The 17,617-nt window shown below is 27.6% G+C and overlaps 2 protein-coding genes across 2 annotated transcripts in view; both read right to left on the bottom strand.

Moving 5' to 3' along the window:
* LOC107455467 (calcium-activated chloride channel regulator 1) overlaps positions 1–6,586 on the bottom strand; it is a 40,647-nt gene extending 34,061 nt beyond the window's left edge. Inside the window, exon 1 of the mRNA XM_043040301.3 lies at positions 6,126–6,586. Within this exon, the coding sequence (XP_042896235.2) occupies positions 6,126–6,293 (168 nt within the window). The 5' untranslated portion in view covers positions 6,294–6,586. The remainder of the gene's footprint in view (positions 1–6,125) is intronic.
* Positions 6,587–12,422: 5,836 nt separating this feature from the next.
* The window catches only part of LOC107455477 (complement component receptor 1-like protein), a 45,103-nt gene continuing 39,908 nt past the window's right edge, over positions 12,423–17,617 (bottom strand). Inside the window, exons 11-12 of the mRNA XM_016073059.5 lie at positions 16,592–17,007; positions 12,423–14,024 (exon numbers count right to left, since the gene is read on the bottom strand). Coding sequence (XP_015928545.2) covers positions 13,570–14,024; positions 16,592–17,007 — 871 coding nt within the window. The 3' untranslated portion in view covers positions 12,423–13,569. The remainder of the gene's footprint in view (positions 14,025–16,591; positions 17,008–17,617) is intronic.

The following is a 17,617-nucleotide window of genomic DNA, read 5'->3' as shown; positions in this document are numbered from 1 at the left end:
AAATAAATATCTGTGGATGAATGAATGGATGCATGAATGGGTCCGCCTTATAAACGGGTGAGAATTAGGGGGGTAGCAGAAGTCGAATTCTTGGCCATAGACTGCCGCCACTGGAAAATAAGAACTATCACACCAATCGCCTTAATGGCCTACAACAACAACAACTGAAACACAACCCAAAATAGTTTAAATTATTTCTACCCTTTTAGTACTTATTTAAATCTCAAAATCGATTCTAACGATACTGTAAATAATGCACACATGTAACTAATAAATTAATTAACGGTGAAAGGGGTTGATTTTTAACATTTAAGTTAAGGCAATTATTTAATATTAAGTTTGAGGAAGGATAATTCAGATTAACGAAATAATTGACAAAAGCTATTAGAATTTATTGCTATAACATTTTAATCTGTAGTTATCTTAAAAGAGATGTATCCATTTTCGAAGGTGTGAACTGAATTTTAACAGCTTAATTCTATTGAGTTAAAGTGGAAAAGTATCATAAATTTCACTAGATAACAATATTCTTCAGTACACTTTTTAGCACTTAATATTCAAGGTTAAATAGTCATTAACTAGTGAGAAAAAGATCGGAAAACGTGAATAACATCATTACTTCATAAATTCTCATCTAAAAAAGTTGACTATTTTTATAAGATCTCTTATATTTATTCATTATTATTTATTGTACTTAAATGTATTATAATATTTATTATTTTTAAATATTTTATATCAAACTATGATGCATTTAACTTTATTCTAAGACAAATAAAATAAAATGAACTTATATTTGAAATTGGGGGAGTAGCTGTTGTCATTGGAAAATGTTAGATAAATTGAAAATGGATTTTCGTTTCTCCTCAAAATGATTATTAGTTTTATGAGGATTTTCATTGCAATTAATTAATTTTTATTACGTGAAAATCTATTCTAATTTTTAATTAAAAAAAATTAGGCTAAATTCAATCATGATATTTTTATTTTTATTAGGATACATAAATATATATTTTATTAAATTTAATTTTTAATTCACTATACAGTTCGTAATGTTGTAAAATTTCGAAAGTAGATTAAGGAATTCGAAACGGACTATTAGTTTTATCAGGATTATTATACTTATTTATTTTCTACTTATTAATTTCAAGTAGTACTTATTAGGTACTTATATTAGTACTTATAAGTAATTAGTATTCATTACATCTTAGAAGTACTTATGAAACTCAATTTCATTCTAATCGTGCAATTTTATTCTAAGCCATATTAAATTAAATACTGTTTTCTTATTAATCAGCCATGCTGATGTTAAAAAAAAACAAAATTTTGGACTGAAAGAGAAATGGCTTCTAAATAAGTTTCTGGGAGCTGAATATATATAGCCTGAAATGAGCTTGTTTTTTGAGTAAACATAGTTTGTTTCATAGAATTTATACTCTTTAAGTTAAGAAATATAGTATTATTGTTTCCTTAAAAGTATGATGATATAATACGATGACATAATAAGACATATAATACCATCTATAAAAATTCAACTTTTATGTTCTTGAAAGCTAAGCTAAAAAACATTTTTTTCCAGACAAGAAAGGAAAATGAAGCATTAATGGGGATACGCTCTTTTGAGACCAATCTTTAATGCTGTGCTTAAAAAGTATTTGTTTTCATGATAAAAGAATTTTTTTAGCACCAAATACGACAGAAGCAATAGCGTTTAAACTTTGAGAGAAAGTTTTGAGACTTTCGAAAAAAAGAATTAGTATGCTATGCATTTTTCAAAAAGGTTTTAAAATGTATAAAGTAATTTTTATTTAACTGTTTCGTGCACTGAAGGCAAATATTTATAGAAAAACATGACGCAAAATATCTAAATTGAAGGTAAATAGCTAGAATATATATAAAAATGTTTGACATTTTTTTTTCAATAAACTTACAGTTTTAATTTACCCTCTAATCAGAGAAAGAGAACATGAATTGTGATCAATATTTTACCTATATTGATTTAAATAAATAAATTGATTTCATTTATACTGATTTGAATGATATTAAATGAATCTCTCTTCAAAGAAATTATTTTGAACGAATTAACGAGAGAGACATTTCAAGCGAGACTCAAAAATTTATCCAAATTTTTAAACGCTTGTATATTGAGATTAAGAATTAAGGTGTGAAATAGATTTTGTTATGAAAAAAAAATTATGTGTGTGGTTTTGTGAAATCATTTGAAAGGAATCATTGAGTTTCTACCAAATGAGTAGTAAAAGAATATCTAGTAAAATATAATTTTGAAAGTATATTGCAAAAACTGTGGTATAATATCTCTCTAAATTTAATAGTGAACAACCTAGAAAATTGTGTGAAGATACACTTTACTTCAAATAAACACCAAATTGAGTTTTTAGATACTTCAAATAAAAACCAAATTGAGTTTTCAAAGGATGTAAATAAATCTCAAGCTTCCGAAAACACCAATTTTGGGACATTTTGGATATCGTCAGTATATTGTTGTTTACAAATGGAATACGAATTGGTGTGAGTTTTTGTTCTCTTTCATTCTGCTATGTATCTACGGAAAAAAAAGTTCGTCCTTAAAACATGTATAATATGTTTTAGTTGTGTAATAATCTTATTTATATTTTATTTTTTGAAATCTGTTTGAACTGTATTTAAAAAAAATCATAATGTATAAATTCTATCCTTTTATGCTCAGCTAATCCTACTTCTAATACATCTTAATATTCTCTCTGTGCTGCGCATATATTTAATTTACAAGCTAATTTCGTTTAGTGAATTAGTGTATATATGCACCTTTAATTAATGATTCTTACTTTATAGTGTATCGTAAAAATAACTTAACTTATTTTCTTATGCGTATTTAGTATTACTGGAACTAGAAATATTAGTGTTACAAATACCAAAATGTGGAGTCACCAAAGTGCTTGATGCTTTACACCAAGTAGTGTAAAGGAACATTACTGGTGTTTCAGAACAGCACTTTTGATGCAAAGTAGTTACCACCATTTTAAATGTTAAGAACCACGAAAATTAATTACGTTGTAGACTCAAAGAAAAAATTTATACATTAAAATTGTTTTAATTATTTCTATAACTAAACCTTTTCTTAATTTTCGTGGTGTTATTGTTAAAAAAAGAAAAGATGTTATAAAGTATTCACATTTCAGAAAATATAAACTAATTTTTCATCATACACTCTTTTTGTCATTTTTAAAGTGTAATAAGTGAAATATAGAATATATGGAAACTAGCTGTTTAAATAGAGAGTTTTGTTTCCTATTTTTCAATTAATTAAAAAAAACAATTTGTTAAGTACAATGTAAATGTGTAATGTTAGTGTATCTCAACACTAAAAATAGTTGCAAGTACATTGCACTGAATTGGTGTAGTGAAACGCCATATATAACTTTTGGATCTAGAATTTCACTACACCAATGTTCTTTTACGCTACTTGATGTAAATTAGACCCTTTTTGTAACCTAATAACTCTAAAATTTATAATTACAGTAAGATACGGTACACACAAGAATAAGTTAAGTTATTTTTACAATACAATATAAAATTAGAATCTTTTAATTAGAATACATATATGTATATGTTGTATGTACATATATGTACATACAACATATACATATATGTAGAATACATATATGTATATGCTGTTCAAACAAAATTAGTTTGTAAATCAAACATCTTAGAACGGAGAGAATCTTAGGATGGATTCAAACTATGTTTAACTGAGCGAAAGAAATTATACATTATAAAATATACAGTTCTCAGAGATTTAAAGATTAAAATATAATTATCCTTATTTTACAACTGAAATTTGTGTTTCTTTTGAGGAATAACAGTGTTGAAAATAACAATAAACTCACGCCACCTCTTACTAGATTGTAAACAAACTACTCATGATATATACTTCACATTTCTTGAACTTTGGAAACTCAAAGTGCGCCAACATTGGTGCTTTTAGAAGTGAAAATAATTCTCGTATAGGGGAAAGTATGAGAATTTGGTGTAAGATTATTAATTTTTAATTGTTTAAATTTAATATATATCCTCTAAATTGTATATGAACGTGCGATTTGGTGTTAACCAGGGATGAAGATTTCTTTCACACAATTTTTTGTGTTGTTCAACGTCATATTTGGATAGATATTACACAGCAGTTTTTACAGTGTAATAAAACTATGAATAATCTTTAGTAAACATAGTTTCATTAAAGTTTTCTTTCTAATAATAGAAGTTAATACGGTTGCGAAAATTCATTTTTAATTGCTTACTGAAAACTGTTTGCATATCTCATTTAGAAAAAAAAATCAAAAATAAATTAATAAATTTTTTATGTAATAAAAAATTTGCGTTAAAAATTACTAAAACTTTGCAATCTGAGTTGAAATCATTTGGAAAATAATGCCGAAGACCTATAATTCACCTTTGTGAAGGCCATCCAATTTTGCTGTACATTTTAATAACTAATTAGAAATTTAAAAATAATTAAAAAATTTTATCTGATTTTTTATAGCAGTGAAGTGACTTTTTAATTATTTATAATGATTTTTGATAATCTGCGCTTGTACATTAAGTATGTATGTAAAAATTTGCTTTTTAACTGTAAACAAATCGCAAGTGACGCCAAATGACATTAATTTTGTTTGAAATAGACTGTAGTCACCAACTTTAATATATATTTTGAGAATGTTGATTAAAATCATATAAAGCATCTGCAAGTGTCATAAACTAATATTTATGATAAGAAAGAGCAAAAATGTCAAGAAAATTTGATGAATTATTACCGTGTTGAAGAAGAAATCAAAAGCATCAAGGTCCGTTTTATGATTGCAAAAATGTTGAGAGAAATTGTTAAAAGATTTTACTCAGATTTAATTTTCATAGTGATGTGCCTTTTTTATAATAAAAATTCAGCATCAATTTCTCAAAAACTTGAGCCAAAACTAATGAATTTTAGCTTTTTTAATTTCAATTCTAAAATTACATGTTTTAAAACTTTTCTTTACAGTTAAAAAATTATGCTATTAGTTGTGTTTCAATTAGTGAAAATTTAGGTTTGTATCTAAATTTAAAGATGATGTATGACTTTAAAAATTATTGTATGGCTTAATAATTATAGATATTTGTTAATAAGGCATATTGTTTTAAGTTATCTCAAAAATAAAAATATTAATTTTAAAAATATTATTACTTTCTAAAAATATTACTTTTATTCGTGAAGTATTTTTGTAAGAAGTTTTAAAATACTTCAAACAATTCCGAATTACCGTCCTTTTTAAAAATAAATTTAAAAATTTTATCTCAAAGTCCTTTAATTTGGCTTAATTCATTCAAAAACTTGCTAATTGTTTTCACATAATTCATATTCAATACGTTTTTGTTTTTAATGTCAGTGAAAACATAATGTTTTAAATGTGCATTTTTAAAATATGATAATTTAAGTTCAAATATTTTCTGAAAGAAGCAAGTTATTTTCAGAAATACTTATTAAGAGACGGAAACAAGATAATTGCTTAAAAAATTACTTTAAAATTTCGTATTCTTTATTTTAACTGCAACCTACTGTGCGTGATACAAAGATTTACAAACCTGTCATATTTTCATGTTTAAATTTAATTGTGATGAAGTTAAACAATTTAAAAACATAAGTTAGTTATAATCCATAATCGTTTTGATATACATCAAACCATAATCAACCAGTTTGACTTTTTGACTATTATTATATATTATTTAAGTGTTATTTATAATTTGTCAATACTTGAATGCAATACTTGAATGCAAATACTTATTATGAATAAAGGAATTTATTGGAAAATAGGATTTCAAAACAATTTTACACTATTGATATAATTTTGAAAAATAAAAATAATTTTGGATTAAAATCCAAACTTATGAATTTTAATCCAAAAACATTTTAATCCATAAGTATTTAGAACTTTTTGATTGAATAGATAAAATTACGTGATCTCAAAGTAAATGTAAATTTCCATATTATTAGAATAATTATTTGTTTATATTTGGATCTAAATAATTAAAAATGACGAAATTTAATTTGTTAAAAAGGCGTAGGAATATTATAATAAATAATTAAATATGAAATTTACCTTTATATTTTCTATCAACTCTTCATCCTCTGGAACATTTTTGTGAATTGCAACAACAATGCCTTTATAACCATTATCTTCAATATTAATAACAGAGCTAAAACACAAGTGCAGACATGCGCAAGTCAAGAGAAAAACAATTTTCGCGCTATACGTTTGGCGATCCATGAGTAATTAAAGATAAGACGTTACATGCCGCTCTTTCAACTAGTCTATCAAGTTGTTTTAAGTGAAGAACTAGAGAAGAGATTCAGTTGGAGATTCGCCAAAAGCACCCCAGTTCTTCTCTAATGTTTTTAGTCTCGTTTACGCTATCTGCAAAAAGATGTTTTTCTTTTACTCAACTTGAGAGAGTCTTGTCCACAGAAGTTCTGAAACATTAAAATTTGTGTTCCCTCTCTCACAAGAAAACAGTTCTACTCTTTTTTAACTTCGTGTGGTTTCGATTTCAACATGCCTTCTTCCTACACCGATAACGATGCACGGAAATAAGTTTTCCTTCCCACAGATATTCTAAGAAAGAATAATATGAAAATAAAGCTTTTGTTTGACTTTTTTTTTCTTTTTTTTTAAAGATTTTTATCTCAAATCCCTGGAACAAGGATTCGTAATGAAAAAGACGAATGTTCTTTAACAAATCAAATTAAAGAAATAATAATGCGATTGTGTTCTGTCAAAAAGAGCTCTTATCAAAGAAAAGTGCAATTATGGCAAATTTTTTGCTCTTATTTATTTTAAAGCGAAACATACAGGAAGCGAAACATATCGTTTTATACATAATGCCAAATATTACCTACTTTTTATTATTATTTAACTTTTTATTTTCCAAGCGTTGATTTAGAATTATTACATTTATTCTGAGCAGCAGGGAAGTACTTTTTTTCGAAATAAAATTTAGAATATGGAGAGAGCTTTAATATTCCTTAATTACATCTTGTAAATGAAAGGTTTATGCAACAAACTAACAAAGTATCTATGGTATTTCTTAAATTTCCCAACACATTTTAAAATACATTTTTTTAACTGTACTTCGCAGAGCAAATTTTTTTATAAAAATTCTCAACAAAATTTTCCATCCCTTATCAAATATTTTTTTAACAGTTTTTATAAATATTCAAGGTCAAATTCTTTGTTAATGATTCAATTTCGATGATTCGACAGTTAATGATTCAAAGGTTGGCTGAAACAACATTTTTTCCAACAGTTGTAAAATTCGAAATCGGAAATTTTATATTTTTTAATGTTTTGAATATTTATAAATTTATAAATTTTTAAGAGACATAATTGTAAACATGCAAATTTAAAAAATGCTCACGCTTCTTTCTGAAATTTGTAACTTTGCAATTAGGTTTCTAAGTTACTTGTTTCATATCTTTAAGTCTGAGCTCGTTCTAATTAAATGTTTCTACGTACTCTTCCTTTTCCAAATAAATAAACAAAAGCTGAACTTGATATTCAAAAGAGGGCAAAAGAAGATTAGATTAGACTTTAAAAACAGACACTTGCTTGAAAACTTACTATTCTGAACAAAAACTTATTATGAAACACCTATTTCAGAACAAAAATAATTTGAAATTTTAAAATGCAAACTAATAATGAAAATTTATCGATAAAAATGTATCATGTTGCTATTCTTTTTATTCTTTTTTTAACTGTGCATATAGCATAATCGCAAGCGTAGTATTCTTTCTAATGTTATCGCGTTAACAAGTTAATTTCCTCAAATGTTGTACAAATTTTTACTGTGAGTACATTATTAAAATTTTATTTATAAAATGAAATATCATTAAAAATATATTATAAAACACGTTAAGGAAATAATTTTGAATCAGAAATGTACACACAATTTAAAAATTTTAAATTGTGTACTTTTTTAATTTTTTTAATTACTATCTTTTTATACATCTGAACGCATCCAGTCACCTGAGATGTAACGTTTATAAAATTTCGTGCTATTGTATATGGTACTACAGTACTTGACATTACTAACAAACATACAGGAAACTTACAAAATTAGATAATACCCAATTTAAAATTTTTAACTTTGAATATGGAACTTTTACGCCTAAAAATTCAAAGTTTTATGACAGAACTCATGAAACGGTACTCTTGAAAAACTTTTGAACTAATGATCAGATTTGCACGTATTAACTTGCAGCTTTAATAGTTGAAAAGGTAGATTATCAATACGATAATTAATAGACGATAGTCTAAGTTACGAAATCAGACACAAAAATGTATTTTACCAAAAAAAAAATTATTTTTCTTTCGATGGATTCAAATATATATTTTTGTTACACGTAACAGCACGTAAAATATCAGTGGTTTAGTTTCTCATTCGTTAGATTTTGCTTTACAAGTTTAGTTTCAAGTTTAAGTAAAAATATCGTTAGTTATAAAAGAAAATTTTGTAACATCATCATCATTTTTCATTCTTTCTAATTTTTTTCAGTTGTGCTGAAAATTTTAATTCAATTCTTTTATAATAAATACTTTTAAATAAATAGTTGCTTTCATTGCATATTTGGTGATATTAATGGAACGTTTTCTGCTTCTAATTTCCTTCCTGTGAAAGTCTTCTTATATAAACCGAATAAAATTGTGAAATATTTCGGATGTGTGAAAAAAACTCACTTAAAAATGGAGAAACATTATTATATCGAAATATTTAGAAGTAACGCTATTGTAAGAGTTACAAAACATGCTCGAAAAAGCATTTTTTTTTTTTTGGAATGCAATAATTTTATAAAGATAACCAAAAATGATGTTAAGATTAAATAATGAGAATATTTATGATTAAATGAAATGTGCATTAAATTCAAGAAATAGTTCTTTACTTATACATTAAATTAAAGATAATGCTGTTTTTTTATTTCTTGTAAATGCATTAGTAGCATGCAAAGTAACTTTTTTTTTAACTTTCACTTTTTCTAGTTATATTTTTAAAAAAACTCTAAATTTTTCTTAATCTACATTTTTCACTTATTTCTTCTTATAATTGATGTTCTCTCGTCTATAGTAATGAAAGGAAACCGCAAAAATTTCCATAAATTTTTTAATGTGTCACTAATAAAATAAAATATAAAATAAAAAATTAAATTATTTGTCCTTTCAGAGCTTCTCTTTTAATCAGTTTAACATATAATACTTTTATTAAAATAGATTTCATTAATATAGTTCATTTTAGCACTTGCAAAATAATCTTATCTTAATCATTAAGTGTTTTTAATTCAACTCTTCATTTTTTAAAAATCAATTATTTGTCGCTTCAGAGCAGTTTTTTCAATCTTTTTGACATTGTTCTAATGATGTAGATCGGGTCAAAATGAGTATTTTTTTGGTGTTAAAACTTATCTGCCATGCCGCATCATAGATGTTGCCTCAATTACTGCAACAACCTATGACAGATAGTGGAATGCTAGGGAACAGTTGCAGGCAACTGACTGATTTTCTGTTTATACTTCTATATGCAATATTCTATTTAATGTTTCGTTGTTCTAATTGCTTTTGTAATTCAAATGCTTTAATGCTTTTAAATTTTCTTTTATTTGTTGTTAATCCTTATATGTCTGTGCGGAGTGTTTTTACACTCCAGCGAATGAAGTACACATCAAGTACTGCTGCTAGAAATTAACTGCTGCTAGAAAAATAAAAATTTTAAAAAATCTTATTTTAATCATTAGATACTTTAACATTTATTCATTATTCTTTTAGAGTTAGTGTTTCTATAAATATTAAAGGAAAGAAAACCTAAAATTATACACCCATTAAAAAATACTAAAATAATTATTTTTTACTTCAGAACTTCTCATTCCAAATGTTTAACGTCGAGTAGTTTCTCCGAAATTGAGTTTGAAATAAGTCAGATACTTAAAATTCGATTTCGGAGGAATTATTCTACCGATTTTGCCCGAATTTTGTATTTTGCTATACAAAATTATATTCTCTAACATTATGCAAAAAATTTTTATACCTTACAACTAAAAACTGTTTGACCATCCTTAAATAAAAGAATAAATATTTACTCAAAGTTACTTTTTTCAATGAATTATCTTTGGATAAATGAATTTTACGATTGTGTGTAAAAAAATTTCAATTCGCTTAAAAAGTTCTCGAGATATGGGAAATACGCAAAAAGTAAAATTAGCATTAAGGGGTCCAACCTTTGGAGCCCACTCCCGACTAAACTAGACCATATTTCCTAGATTGCGGCTACCTCCCATATTTTGGAGGTCAGAAATCTGAATCCGTCGGGGGAAAAATGTTTATTCAAAGAAAGTACGTTTTTGTGTCTGATTTCGTAACTTGAAATATCGCTTACACTTATTAATTAGAATGTTTGAGATCCCCCCCCCCTCGAGCCATTAAGATTGAGTCCTAAAGTGTGAAAATCTGATCATTAAATCAAAAGTTATTCAGGTGGTCCTTTCTTTACGCTATAACCTGCTCCCCAAAACAATCTTTAGGAAAAACTTTCTTTTAATGATCATATTTTGCAGTTTTTATGGTTCGAAAGATCTCTTCTTATATGCTAGTACTATTAGTGCTAACTAGTGATTAGGTAAAAAAAAATTTAATTTTTTTCGATAAAGATTAATATGTTTCATCTCAATTGCCTTTTTTTATATGAATAATGTTTCAAATTCAGTTTTTTTGCAAATCAAAATAAGATGGGGAGGCAGTTGTATTCTAAAAAAAATAGTTTATGTAAGAGAGTGGTAGAAAGTGTTTTTGCTCCCTTAATGTTTATTTCATTTTTCGCGTATTTCCCCATATCTCCAGAACTTCTTAAGAAAATCAAAACTTTTTCACACATTCATAAAACTTATTTATCCAAAGACAGTTCTATATAAAAAAAAAATTAAAAATAAATATAAAAAAAAATTATTATTGTATGTTATCAATTTTGAGTTTTAAGTTATGAAAATTTTTCATACCATTTTAAACAATATGACAAAATAGGAAAGGTGAACGGTCAAATAGTTGTTGAAATATAAAAAAATTTAAAATATGAGAAAAACACTTATTTTTTTAAATTTTGTAACTCATAAGTTGCTCAACCCATTTCGTTCATACTTTGTATTTTGTCATTTAAGAACCATCATGTAAAAAAGCATATAAGATAATATAGTTCAAAATGATGTATACCATACAATTTAAAACTGAGTTCAAAAATTAAAATTTTCGGAATTTTTTAAACTGACAATTTAATACTTAAATTTATAACTTCAGTTACTTTAAAGTTATAAAACCCTATCAATGATTAGTATATAATTGAGAGTCATAATTTTTATCAACCTCTTTATTATAGCTTGCAAATTATATCAGAATACTGACAATATTAGGCAAATATATATTTACGCTCATTGTCATAAAATTGAACGAGAGTTGTCAGAATGAAACGAAATAATTTTACATACGTAAGTACAACGTGGATATAAGTAAGTGATCAAAAAACCAAAGCAAATTGATCATTTATTTCAGGAAAAAATTACAAATGCATGGAGGTTTTAGTATCCTTGCGTGTCACCACTAGCGCGAATGCAGGATGTGTCGGGCGTTAAGACAGACAAGTCCCTTATGATGTCCTGCGGCAACTTGTTTCACAGTTGCTGCAAAAACATGGCGAAATTGACTAACTGTTATGGCTAGGAGGGGGGTGCCAAGTTGAAGGCTTTCCATCTCAAGTGGTCCCAGATAAAATGTGGGGACCATAGATATAAAGGCCCCTATATTAGTCCCTGGTGGGGACTAAGAAAGCCAGGAAAGGGTGGTTTCCTGGCCTTCTTAGACATTACTGTGACACATTTGCTGTGTGGTGCTGAGCAATGTCGAGGGTCCTCAGATTCTTTTCATGAATGGCAACACATCTGACTGAAGGATATCACAAACGTACCATTGGGGCTGTCATGGTACCTTGGATCAATATTAAGTGTGATCATGAATGGTATATGGCACGTCATAAACACCAGCTGTAGAAGCGGTGTGCTGCTGTACAGCGTAAGCAGGATAGAAGTCACCACGGGGTCCCCACACTCGTACTCGATGGTCATCATAGCTCAAATTAAATCTGCATTCATACCTGAAGACGACCTGAGATTCCATCCAGTTGCATTCTAATCCCATGGAGAGTGACACCACTCCAAATAGAGGCAACGGTGGGTGACTGTCAATCATGCCTATGCAGTTATAAATGCGCTAATTTTTACAGCAATGAGTGTATTTTTAAAAATTTTCTGTAATAGAAGCAATTTAAATATATCTGTATGAATTGTGTATAATAAATAACGAAGCAAGTGCAGCATAAATTTTATTTTCAAGCACAATTATCGCAATGACTTTACAATATGTATGGATACTTATAAGTCAGAAAAATTGCAATCAGCCTCAAAAACACTTTTATATAACGTGTGTAGAATTCCACATCATTTTTTTATAAAACAAATGTTTGTAGAAATAAGGAAAATGTGATATCTAATTATAAAAATTACTAGTTGTATATGAGACTTTTATTGTGTAAAAACGTTTAAAAAAAAGTTTGTAATTCAACATGGAGCTGTTAAAAAATTTTCATAAGTAAATTTTATGAATGACATTTAAAGTTTATATAGATAAGTAGAATAGTTGTTGTGCATTCATATTGCAATTTTAATCTTTAGCGAGATATTGTAATAAAAACGCAGGCTATATTTATATACAAATAATATTAACTAAATCGTTAAATTTGCAAAAGTTAATTCTTGAAAAAGCCCAAAAACATTTAAAATCTCGAATAGTAAAATTGTAGAAAATTTTAATGTGTCTTGGTGTTACATTTGTCACCTGATGAAAGCGTGCTAATGTGATACTCATTTAGGGTTTTTGGTTTTACTATTTGTTTTTTTAAATATTGTTTTCAATCAATAAAATATGGTTATCAAAATAATGCTCAATTTTTTTATATTAATCTCTAGTTAGCTTGCAAAGAAGTTTTCAATTACGTTTTTATATTGAAAAGATTTAAAAAAAATTAACTTGAAACAAGCATTTAAATGATATTTATTATCATTCAGTACTTGAACACAATAATAAAGGTTTGTCTTCTTTTAATTATGAAATATTACATGTTGTGTATTCAAATTTCTATTTTGTTTAAAACACAACTTATTATAAATTAGTACATTATAAATTACATTACATTGGTACATTATAAATTAATACATTATAAATTACAAAATAACATGGATTTTTTTAACACTGTAATGGTTATACTGATTTTAATAGACATTATCGTTAGAAAGATTGGGATGGTCTTCAAAAGGAATGCCAAAGTTGTAATCATTTTTTCCCTTCAAAACAAATTACGATACAATATGTATCAATCTTCGCAATGTTTTTATCATTAAGAGCAAACGGGAAACTCCTTAACGTGTCTTTTCCTTTAATTAAATTTCAACTTTAATTGTTAATACTTTCGCACCCTACGTAAAACAGGTCTTTCTTCAACTACAGGAGGTGGTTCATCTCGAGTTCTTCTTCTACGAGAACGAGCTTCCTCTTTCTTTTCCTCTTCTTCTTTCGCTTTTCGCTCTGCTTCCTCTTTCGCTTTTCTTTCTTCCTCTTCTTTGGCTTTTCTTTCTTCTTCCTCCTTTGCTTTTCTCTCTTGTTCTTCTCTTTCCTTTTGAGATTCAGTGTGTTGACTGTCTTCACTTTCTTCTTCTTCTTCTTCCTCTTCTTCATCGCTTTCCTTTAAATTGTTTGCAGGAGTTGAAGAACGAGAAGGTTCTTTCTTGTCACTGTCGTCCAAAGGAAGAGGACTTGCTGATTCTAATGAATCTTGCTCTTTTAAAAGCCGAGATTGTCTTTTTTTCTCATAATCAACTGCAGCATAATCACTTACGTTGTCCTTTGCAGAAGAGTCTACAAATTGAAAGTAGTAATAATTAAATACATTGCTGTTTAAGTTAAAATCAAGAAATGAAAGGTCTAGTGCATACTAAAGCTACTTTTGAGATAAATAACATTATAAATGGCAGTTTAAACAGTTCTTTCCCATTTCGTTTAATTTTGGTCAATGAATATTCCAAATGGTATATAGAAAAGGAAAAAGCAGTCGTTGAACATTTCAAAGTGACAGATATTTGCAGTCAATGGCTGAGACTGCAGTGAGAAGTTGTTTAAAAACTAGATCAGCGAATGACCTCATCTGAGTTCATTCATAAGTTTTCTTACTCAATATAAATTTCGAATTTTTATTTTAAATAAAATCATTAAAAAGATTAATTATGAACTTAAAATCGACTAATGCAGAATCACATTTATCGCACATTTTTATAAATCATATATTTATCAAAAAAAATTTTTAAATATGCATCTTAAACGAGAATATTTTAGTACCAAATGTACGTAAATACATGAAAATAATTTTATTCATGTTCGTAAAAATACCTGTTCAATACTATAACTCCTATCAGTCCTGACATGAAATCACTCATTAGGAAAGTATAAATATTTTTAATTAATTTAAATTTTCCCAGTAGTATAACTATTTTTAGTTTTTACAGAATGTACGGATTTGATGAAACCTTAAAGTTTATATTTTAAACTGCAGTTGTGCAATAATAAAAAAACTGTTGAGATTTTTCCTCAACGGTATATGAAATTATAGTGGTATTTCTGAATCGAAGAGAGCCTTCTGCAGGATAGAAGAGTACAAAGTATTGTAAACTAGCACACTATGTATTAAAGAGTTTTATTGTACGATTGTAATAAAAATAGTTTCAAAATAGCGAAAAAAAATATTAACGAGGACAGAGATATTTTGAATAGCACACTTATTAACCTCTGAGAGTATATCTTTATGAAATCAAATGAAAAAGATTTTTTTTTAATAACATAAGAAGGTTCTCTTTTTTTTAATGTGTATATTCGTATATTCTTTTTAAAGTTTATATATGTATGCGAATATTGTTGCTTTTTTACTATCTACTTTAATAAGTATTTTTACCCATTTGCCAGCATCTAAAATACACATACTTGTGGATAACGTTTAAAAATTATTAATGTTATTATGTGGAAATTAATTAAAGATATATGCATTCAAAAGCAGTATGAATACTGTAGGTAAACATTTGACAAAATAGAAGTTTATTGAAAAAAATATTTTTAAAACATTAAGCTTTTTTTATATTCTATTTTTAAGATATTTAATGTACTTGTTATTATTGTATTTTGATATGCATTCACGGCCAGGTGGCCGAGCGGTTAGCGAGCCTGACTACGAAGCCAATGGCAGAGGGTTCGAATCCCGCTCTGGGCATGGATGTTTCTCTCTCTTGTGCTGTCTATTGTGTGTGATGTGTGAATGTGGCCCACCCTATGAACGGGTTTGTGGCAATGTGGCGTGAGCAATGCTACTCGCCTCCGTGACTTTGGTTCACAGGTGCCCACTGGGTAACGCGAAATGAGTAACGCCTCTGGCATCTTCTAAGTCGAAACGAATAAAGTTCAGTGCCTGCCATTCAAAAAAAAATTGTTATGCATTCATAATGTTGCTGTAATATGATTGAATATAAGACAAATAATATATTTGCGAAAAATTTCCAACTAAGATAATCCAACAAAGAAATTTGTTTACATTCTCACTATTTAAAAATAGATCAAGAAAAACAAATGTTTCTTTTTTTATAAAGTTGCCTGTATAAAAAACGTGACACTATGTGTTCTAACAACATGTGACTAATTTGAAAAGCCAGTTGCGTTACCAAATGTTTTTGCTATATTTCTATAGTCCATTGGATTTACTTTTATTTATAAAACTGATTATGCTAATCACTAATTTATCTCTGAAGGTCTGGTTATTTTCAATTAATTTAAGATTGCATCTAACGTATCTTCAAATTCACCAAAATTAAAATAGCATGAAAATACATGTACCAAGTTTGTACTTTTTTCAAAAACGGTATTCCTTCAAAAAAAATGGTCAATAGATTGAGATCAATCAACTGAACTGAACTTAAAGCAATTAGTTGAAAAAATATACATTTCCTCTCAAATAGATAATTCTAAATCCAATAGTAATCATTCTTTTCAGGATGCAAGATAGCAGACAATCGCCATAAAACTTATCAAATTTGAAAATCCAAGAAATGCAGAAGTCAGACTGCTTACGCATTCTGCAAATTTGATATAATCTGGGTCACCACTTATTTTTGACGAGAAATTTTGTGTGTTCCATTTTTAAACTGGACTTCTCACCAAAGATAAAAATTAAAACTCAGGATTTAAAACTTAACTTTTAATAAAAACTGAATAAATACACTAGAGAAAAAAAATAAAAAAAATAGCAAAATGAAAAATTTTGGAAAAAAAAAGTTCTATTAATTGAAATCGGTTCGATTCAATTCATTTCTATGTAATTAGTTGAATTCAGTTCAGTTGATTCCACCTTAAGATGTTTTGGAAATAATATTTTTTCTTAAGTATACCTTTATTGCTATCTGCTTCATCCATTTCAATCACGATATCATCAACAGTTGTATTTTCAGATTCTTCTGGAACAGGGGTTATAACACCTTTTCGTCCGGAACGATGGGGTGGCTGGGGTGGTAAGACTTCAACCTCCACTAAAGCTGGTGATTCTTCATTTTCACCACTAGGTAGAGATTCGCCGTATGAAAAAGCTTTTTTGGAATTTAGCATGGACTCTGTTTCATCAGCAGGAGCTTGATTGGATGGTAAACTTTGAGTCTTCCAAGAACTTTTGCTTGAATCAGGATTATCTCTATTCAAAAATCCCTTGAAGGCTGACTTAAAAGCATTTTCTTTGGCTCTAGGAGGTGGTCTAGGTGGTGGAAGAGGCGGCTCTTGAAATCGGCTGGGAAGTTCAGGCTTATTGTTTCGCCTTGAATTAGAAAAAATTAAAAAAAGATATTGATTCGTAGCATAATTTTTCATTGCATGAGATTGTATAAGGATTGCCTAAATCAGGGGTGGCGAACCTTTATACACCAACGTGCCATTTTTTCTAAAAAATTGCTTAATGAGGTCATAGACGTGCCGTCAAATAAATTTGACATCGTGATTATTGGGAAAATAATAATACTAAATACTATCAATTCAAAACTCTTTATTTACATTGAAAAAAAAAACATTTTGCAATGCCTCAGTTATACACGTAATTCAACTTAAAGTAACATCAGAGTGACTTCTGTTGTTGCAGATTAGATGACCAATAACTTATATTAGGTTGTAAGATGTTAGTTTAAGCAGGACTGTTGATTTTTTTTTCTAGTTATTTATTGTTAGCTTGTTTTTTACGGTTATTAATTGTTTTTTTAGTATTAATTTTTAATTTTTTATTAATAATTTTTTATTATTTTGTTTGTTTTTTGTGAATTTTAATTTAATTGTTACATAGGCGTAATAACATTTGTGTAATAACAATTCATAGCGTAACAACAATTGTGATCGGTGGAGTGCCCAAGATATTGTGTTGCATACCATAAATGGCA

Source organism: Parasteatoda tepidariorum, chromosome 11 (assembly GCF_982258835.1).
Source record: "Parasteatoda tepidariorum strain Cologne lab strain chromosome 11, Ptep-v5.0, whole genome shotgun sequence".
NCBI lineage: Eukaryota > Metazoa > Arthropoda > Arachnida > Araneae > Theridiidae > Parasteatoda > Parasteatoda tepidariorum.
Note: the sequence above shows the minus strand (reverse complement) of the source record. Positions and strands in the feature narration are given on the sequence as shown.